Source organism: Octodon degus, unplaced genomic scaffold (genome assembly GCF_000260255.1).
Source record: "Octodon degus isolate 3935 unplaced genomic scaffold, OctDeg1.0 scaffold00276, whole genome shotgun sequence".
NCBI lineage: Eukaryota > Metazoa > Chordata > Mammalia > Rodentia > Octodontidae > Octodon > Octodon degus.
In genome coordinates this window covers 1,750,862-1,757,885 of record NW_004524852.1, presented here as the reverse complement: position 1 = coordinate 1,757,885, position 7,024 = coordinate 1,750,862, and the positions used below count along the sequence as shown (strand labels likewise).

Genomic DNA, 7,024 nt, shown 5'->3' with positions numbered 1-7,024 from the left:
CACACACACACACACACACACACACACACACACACACACACACACAAATAAATTTAGAGAAAGAGAGAGAGAAAAAATAAAGTTATGAGAACCAAGAAGGTCATGGATATGAATGTTCTATAAATTACCATTAAAGGTAGCATTGCAATAGGTGGAAGGAATCAGCTGTTTTCCAGGTCTTTAAAAAGTGGCTTCCCACTCCCACTACATAGAGTGGAGCATGCAAAGCTGACCTGAGTATATGTGGGAAAGTTTTCTATTTTCAGAGAAAAGCTCAAAGCTATGGCAGAATATTTAGACTCTGATCCAATTGTTACTAACTCACTCTGTGATTTAGGCAAATAACTACCTTTCTGGCTCTTGCTTTTTTTTTTCCTCTATAAAATATGGATAATAATGACTCACATTTTCCCTGTGTGGAAGGTAGAATATAATAGTTGTCTTGCTCTCTTCCCCCACAAATTGGAGATGGTAATAATGGCTGGTCTGCTTTCTTTAGCAGTGAAATGAGTGGGTTGCTGAATTCATTTGCCTATAATACAGGTTGAACGGCACCACAGTATATGCGCTGCCAAGCGAGCACTCAGCAATGTTACGGGATTTCCAAGTTGTAAAGAAAAAGGCAAGAAATGATGTCTGCCATTATGGGTTCAGCAAACCTTTCTGGAGCATCTGCTACAAGGAAGCCCCTCAAGAGGAAGAAAGCAACACAGTTCCTGCTGTTGGAGCTGACAGTCTAGTGGGGAGATAAATATTAATTGAATAGTCACACTAAAGACTGTATCTAGTAGGAACTGTTTCTCTTTTTAAAAAATGTATTTGGTACAGGGTCTTCAGGGTGTACAGGGTCTTGCTACACAGATCCAACTCATAGTGATTCTCCTGTTTTTAGCCTCCAAAGTGCTGAGATTACAGGTCCCCCACCACCATGCCCAGTCTCAATCGCTGGCTCAGCATGCCGCAGGGGCGGGGCCAGCACAACATGGTGGGGATCAAACCACAGCCACTGAGGCTGTAGTCCACTGAGCTATCTGGCTGGCCCATAGAGACTGTGTCTGAGTAAATGCCATGTGAATTCCTTCCAGCTCCAGAGCGAACATCTGCTATAACACCCTCCCCTCTGCTCAAGTTCTGGAGGCTGCTAAAGTAGAGGAAATATTCTCAGATTCTGGGGTTTTTTTTTTAGGTAGTGGCTTTTTAGAAGCAACAAGAGGCAGCTAAACATGTGGTGCATCCCTGTAATCCCAATACTCTGGGAAGCTGAAGGCAGGAGGATCACAAATTTAAACCTATCCTGGAAACTTAGCAACTTGGTGAGACTCTCATCTCAGAATAAAAAATAAAAAAGGGTTGGGGATGAGGTTCAGTGCAAAAGCCCTGGGTTCAGTTCTCATTACCAAGGGGGAGGGAGAGACAGAGAGTATTGTTTAGCCTTTCTTTTTGCGATCTTAATATAGCTAAAATTAAGACTTTTTTGAAGGGAGGAAAACCAAGCATTATAAAATGAGAGCAGCTATCCCTTAGCTAGCCCAGTCTGACCCTCCCAATCACTCTATAGTTCCCTGCAAAGTCATGGAGGCTCCAAGAGTAAGAGGAAGCAGAAACGGGCTGGACCCCTCAAAGGGTGCCCAATGTTGCTCAGTCCATCTTCGAGTGGCTACTTGTTGATTCCTAGGGCTGTGTTTATTTGCCAGGAACCTGTGGCAGAACATTGGCTCCTCATTCCTGAAAAGATCGGATCTTTTAAATAACACACCTCCCTATCTATTTTGCTCCTTGAGACAATAATTCCTGGCTCTAAGAAATCCCATCTCCTGGCTGGGGAGATGGCTCAGTGGAATAAGCACTTCCCTGGCAAGTGCAAGGGCCTGAGTTCAATCCCTGGTTCCACCAAAAATAAAAAAAAAATAAAAATAAATAAAAAAAGAAAGAAAGAAAAGAAAAGAAAACCCTAGCTGCTCCAATGACCTATGGATGATTCTTTCAATAACTTACTTCCTGCTAGGCAAGGAATTTACTATCTTCCTCCAGCAATATTAGCCACCCTGTCTCTAGTTCTCTCAATTCTCTGTGCTTGGTGTCTTCAGGGGACAGCAATTTACTTAATTTTGGCAGGTGAAGTCATTAGACTGGCTGAACATGTCCTGTGTCTGGGGCTACTGTGTACAGGTCTTTTAGTCTTGGCTAAGTCAGCTTTCATGCAGACCATAGATGGGGACTGTGGAGGAGAGAGGAGACTGAAAGATATCTCCTCAGTCCTATCTTAGGACTGTACATAAATATACAGGAAAAGGAAAAGCCTTCAAAGAACTTGTGCCGCTAAGGTTCTCCTTTGTCTCTACTCTTTTATGTGAGTATTTCTATCACAGATAAGATGAGTGTTTCTTCTTTTTAGTTTCTTTCCTACAAGTAACTCTGTTCTTGGGATAGAGTTGGGGTAGACTTCTCACACCAAAGAAGAGAGACATGTTCAAAACATGGATGTGCTGTGCATCTGTTTCTAGCTTTGGCCACATGTTCTCAGCCTCACTGACTGTTGATGCTTTTATGCCTTCTGGACCTATTCCCTGTATTTATTACTCATCTTGTGCTACAACTTTGTAGTTTGGAAATGGACAGCATATTCTATGCTTCTTTTAGAACATGAATAATCTCTTTCCCTTTAATTCCAATAACTGGGTGCCTGGCCTCCATTGAATTTTGGTTTAAGAGTGAAAGTTTCAGGAGTGAATTGAGACTGAGTTATGGTTGAGATCTGAAAATAGTATTTGAAAGTTGACCATACTCTCATATTACTGGTTCCAAACTCCTAATGAGAAATGCTGGGATTTTAAGATGTTCACAGAACACTTCAAATCCAACTGGGCTCATAATACTCTGGCTCTGCATTTCCATTTAGATCCATTCAACCTCTGCTTTCTCCTTCAGGCATTCAGTGGTATAGCTGGACAAAGCTTAGAAAGAGAACTTTCAAACCACCTGTCCAGGGGGTCCTGATCAACCTTGTTGCTACTACTGTTATTTTTTGACAGGATCTCACTATGAGGTTCAGGCTGGCCTTCAGCTCACTTTGTAGCCCAGGCTGGTCTCAAACTCACAACTATCCTCCTGTCTCTGTCTCCTGAGTACTTACTCTTGTTATTTTGGGGATCTAAAAAGTACCCCCGAAAGGCTCCCTGTGTTGAAAGTTTGGTTGCTGATAGGCTTTGGAGGAAGGTATTGAATAATGAGGGCTCCAACTATATAAGTGGATCAATCTAGTCATGCAATCATAATTTCATGGTAATATAAGAAGGTGACAGAAATAAGAAGTGAGCTGTAGTTGAAGGAAATGGGTCATGTGCATAACCTTCGGGATTCTAGCTGGTTCCCAGCCCCTTCCTTGGTTCACCCTCTACTTCGTGGCTGAGATGAGGTGAGAGGCTTTCCTCTACCCTGCCCTCCTGCCATGATGTTTCTGCTTGCCACAGACCTAAAAGCAATGGAACCTGCTGACTGTGGACCGAAACTTTTGCAACTGCAAGCCAAAATAAATCTAGCGTCCTCTAAGCTGTTTCTTCTCAAGTATCTGGTCATAGAGGACAAGAGCTAAAACACCACCTGTAATCATAAGAAGGAAACAAAATAAGATAGGACTGCAAGTTCAAGGCCAAATTAGACAGCAAGACCTTGTCTAAAGTAAAAAATAAAAAGGTCTGAGGATGAATCTCAGTAGTAGAGTGTCCCTGGGTTCAATCTCTAGTACTAGGGTAATAATAATGATAATAATAATGATAATGATAATAATAAAGCATTAAGAAAGATACAAAGGAAAACTTGGGAGGACACATGCCGGGAGCTGCTTCCCCTCGTTGCCCACAGCACACAACCAGGAGCCACCCATTCAGTACTTGTTGTGGACCTCACCTCCAAGAGAAAACTAGCCCCGTGCACACAGCAGCAGATGTGGATTAGGGAAAAGAACACTGGATTAAGCATCAGAAGACTCCAGGATCCAATTTTATCCATGAGTAGCTATGGAATTTGGAGAAAGCCATTTAACCCTCTTGAGTTTTTATCTCTTAGTTTGTAAAAATTGAGAAATTGTTGCCTTTCCTCTTCTTCCTGAATTGTGAAAGGTTGTTTGTGAGGGTCACCTGAGACGCTGGAGGGGAATGGCCTTCAGAAGAATACAGTCTGTGGCTTTGCACGTATTAGATTTCTACATACCACTTTCAGACAACTGGAAGTATTTTTATAGGATTATTTCATGTACTTCATTTAGGGCAAAGCTGTTGTGTCTAGAGTGGAAGCCAGCCTGTAGGAGTGCTAGCTATACTCATAAATCTTGAAAACTCCCAATTGTAGGGTGTGGCCACAACCTGTCCAAAAGATTTTACTCTTTTTTTTTTTATTTTTTTTTTTAAGATTTTACTCTTTGCCTCTTTTTTTGTTTTTGTTTTTTTCACTTACGTATTTGGTACAGGGTCTCACTATGTAGCTCAGACTCCTGGTGATCCTCCTGTTTTCAGCCTTCCCAGCACTGGGATTACAGGCATGTGCCACCATGCCCTGACTGGTTCCCCAGCTCATTGTGCCCCCCAGGGGCAGGGCTGCGGATCAAACCCTGGTCCTTGAGCTTGCTAAGGCAGGCACTTAGTCCGCTGAGCTATCTTGCTGGCCCTGCCCTTTGACTCATTTTTTGAAGTTGTCCCACTATTCTGTGGACTTTCGGCCAGCCCACTTTTCCACTTCTGTTATTTTCAGTCTTGAGACCTTTATCGCTTTGGATAAACTATTGTGTAGCCCCATGCAAGTATCCTGAGTCAGTATTTGCTCCTTCACTTTCTACTACATGGACTTCAGCAACTCAGTATTTCTCAGACTTTTCTCCTCTGCAAAATGTGAGAAATTCTGTGTGCAAGGGAGATAGCTTAGTGACATAAGCACCTGCCAGGTAAGTGTAAAAAAGGTCCCAAGTTTGATTGCTGGTACCACAAAAAAAAAGTGAGAAATTTTATCTTTTTTTAATCTAGGCTGGCCTTGAATTCACAGTGATTCTTCTGCTTCAGCCTCCCAAGTGTTGGATTTACAAGTGTGCACTACCACCCCTGGCTTAGAAATATAATCCGTGTGTGTGTGTGTGTGTGTGTGTGTGGTGATGCTGGGATTGAACTCAGGGCTTTGTGCACGCAAGGCAAAGACACTACCTCTGAACCAAGTCCTAGCCCAGAAATGTTATCCTGACTCCACAGAATCAAATGACATGTATAAAGAACTTGACCAAATTCCTGATTGATACAAGTTGTTTTCAGCTTCTCTTTACCTACTTTAGGGGAGGATGTTTACTAGATGCAACTGCCTGAAGGTCATTTACACATCACAGAGGCATTTTAGAATCATGTCAGAGATGTGACCACCCTACAACTGCCGGTCCTGCCAACATTCCTGATCTCACTGACTTCCCTTCTTACTCTTGCTGCTTTGTGCAGGGAACATCATTGGCTCTGGAATCTTTGTCTCACCAAAGGGTGTGCTGGAGAACGCTGGCTCTGTGGGCCTTGCTCTCATTGTCTGGATTGTGACGGGGGTCATCACAGCTGTGGGAGCCCTCTGCTATGCTGAGCTGGGGGTCACCATCCCCAAATCCGGAGGCGACTACTCTTATGTCAAGGATATCTTCGGAGGACTAGCTGGGTAAGCAGATCTTGGAGGCCTGTAAGGAGAAAGGTGGTACAGAAAGAGCCAGGTTGTTCCATTGCTGTCAAATTAACCTTGTGTCCTCTTGATGCTCTTGAGAGTGACCTGGGAACCAGGTTGAACTTTTAATCTCTATGTTGGCCTTGGGCAAGAGTCTATGAGCAAGAACAAGTAATACTTTGTGACAACACTGACCACAGACTGCCGGGAAAAGCAGTCACAAGCTCCTTTTATCTTCACTAAAGGGAGTGACCACCTAAGATACAGTGTACCATCTTCTTGTATTGCCAAAGATAATAGCTTCCCTCTAGAGTCCAATCCCAATCTTGAGTTTTCTCAGCTCCTACAACCCTGCTAAAGAACTCAACCTTCACCCAAGGGCCAAAAGGTGTGGAAGGTGCTTCCCCATTTCCCCAAGCAGTGGCATTAAGTAGCCACACCCAAAACATGTTCTGGCTGTCAGAACTCTGAGGCTGCAAATTTATTCCACCACTGGATGCTGGGGGCAGAGTGGAAGACAAGAGATGATGAAAAGAAAAGGGAGAAAAAGAATGTCAAGACTTGTGTCAGTGCTAGTTGAAACTTAGCTCTTCGTTGTGAAACCACTTTATTGCCATTGCAGAGAGCTACACGTGACTTTTGGAGTGGGAGTGGGACCCAGGAGAGGAAGCCTTCAGCATCCCTGAAAACAAAAATGGTAGGGGGCCAGGGAGAGGTAGCTCAGTTGAATAAGTGCTTGCCTGGTAAGTGCAAGGGCCTGGTTCAATCCCCAGTTCTACAAAAAAAAGAAAACAAAAATGGAAACACTCCCCCTCAAGGCCCTGCCTCTGCTCATGTCTGCCCACCAGCTCAGTCAAGCTTTCCTCTGGTGATTTCTGAGCCTCTGCCACACCTTGGCCCATTGGCATGGTGTCCCGTTCCTCCCCCAGGTTCCTGAGGCTATGGATTGCTGTGCTGGTGATCTACCCCACCAACCAAGCTGTCATCGCCCTCACCTTCTCCAACTACGTGCTGCAGCCACTCTTCCCCACCTGCTTCCCACCTGAGTCTGGACTTCGACTCCTGGCTGCCATCTGCTTATGTAAGTGTCTTCTGTGCCTTGCTTTCAAGACAGCCTCTTGCCAGGTGTGATGGCATGTGCCCATAATCCTAGCACTCAGGAGGCTGAGGCAGGAGGATCACTGAGAAGTTGAGGCCAGCCTGGGCTACATAGTGAGCTCAAGTTCAGCCTGAACTGCACAGATCCTGTCTAAAAAAAAAAAAAAAGATACCCTCTTTCATCCTCTGGTGTCTCCAAGGCTCGCTCGTTCTCTCTCTCTCTCTCTCTCTCTCTCTCTCTCTCTCT

At 44.2% G+C, this 7,024-nt stretch overlaps 1 protein-coding gene across 5 annotated transcripts in view; it reads left to right on the top strand.

Moving 5' to 3' along the window:
* The window catches only part of Slc7a8 (solute carrier family 7 member 8), a 66,365-nt gene that overhangs the window by 20,274 nt on the left and 39,067 nt on the right, over positions 1–7,024 (top strand). For all 5 annotated transcript variants that reach the window (XM_023706942.1, XM_023706941.1, XM_004646682.2 and 2 more), the window contains exons 2-3: positions 5,472–5,676; positions 6,609–6,760. Coding sequence is in view for 3 of the 5 variants with exons in the window: in XM_004646682.2 (XP_004646739.1) it covers positions 5,472–5,676; positions 6,609–6,760 (357 nt within the window). In the remaining 2 variants the exon portion in view is untranslated. The remainder of the gene's footprint in view (positions 1–5,471; positions 5,677–6,608; positions 6,761–7,024) is intronic.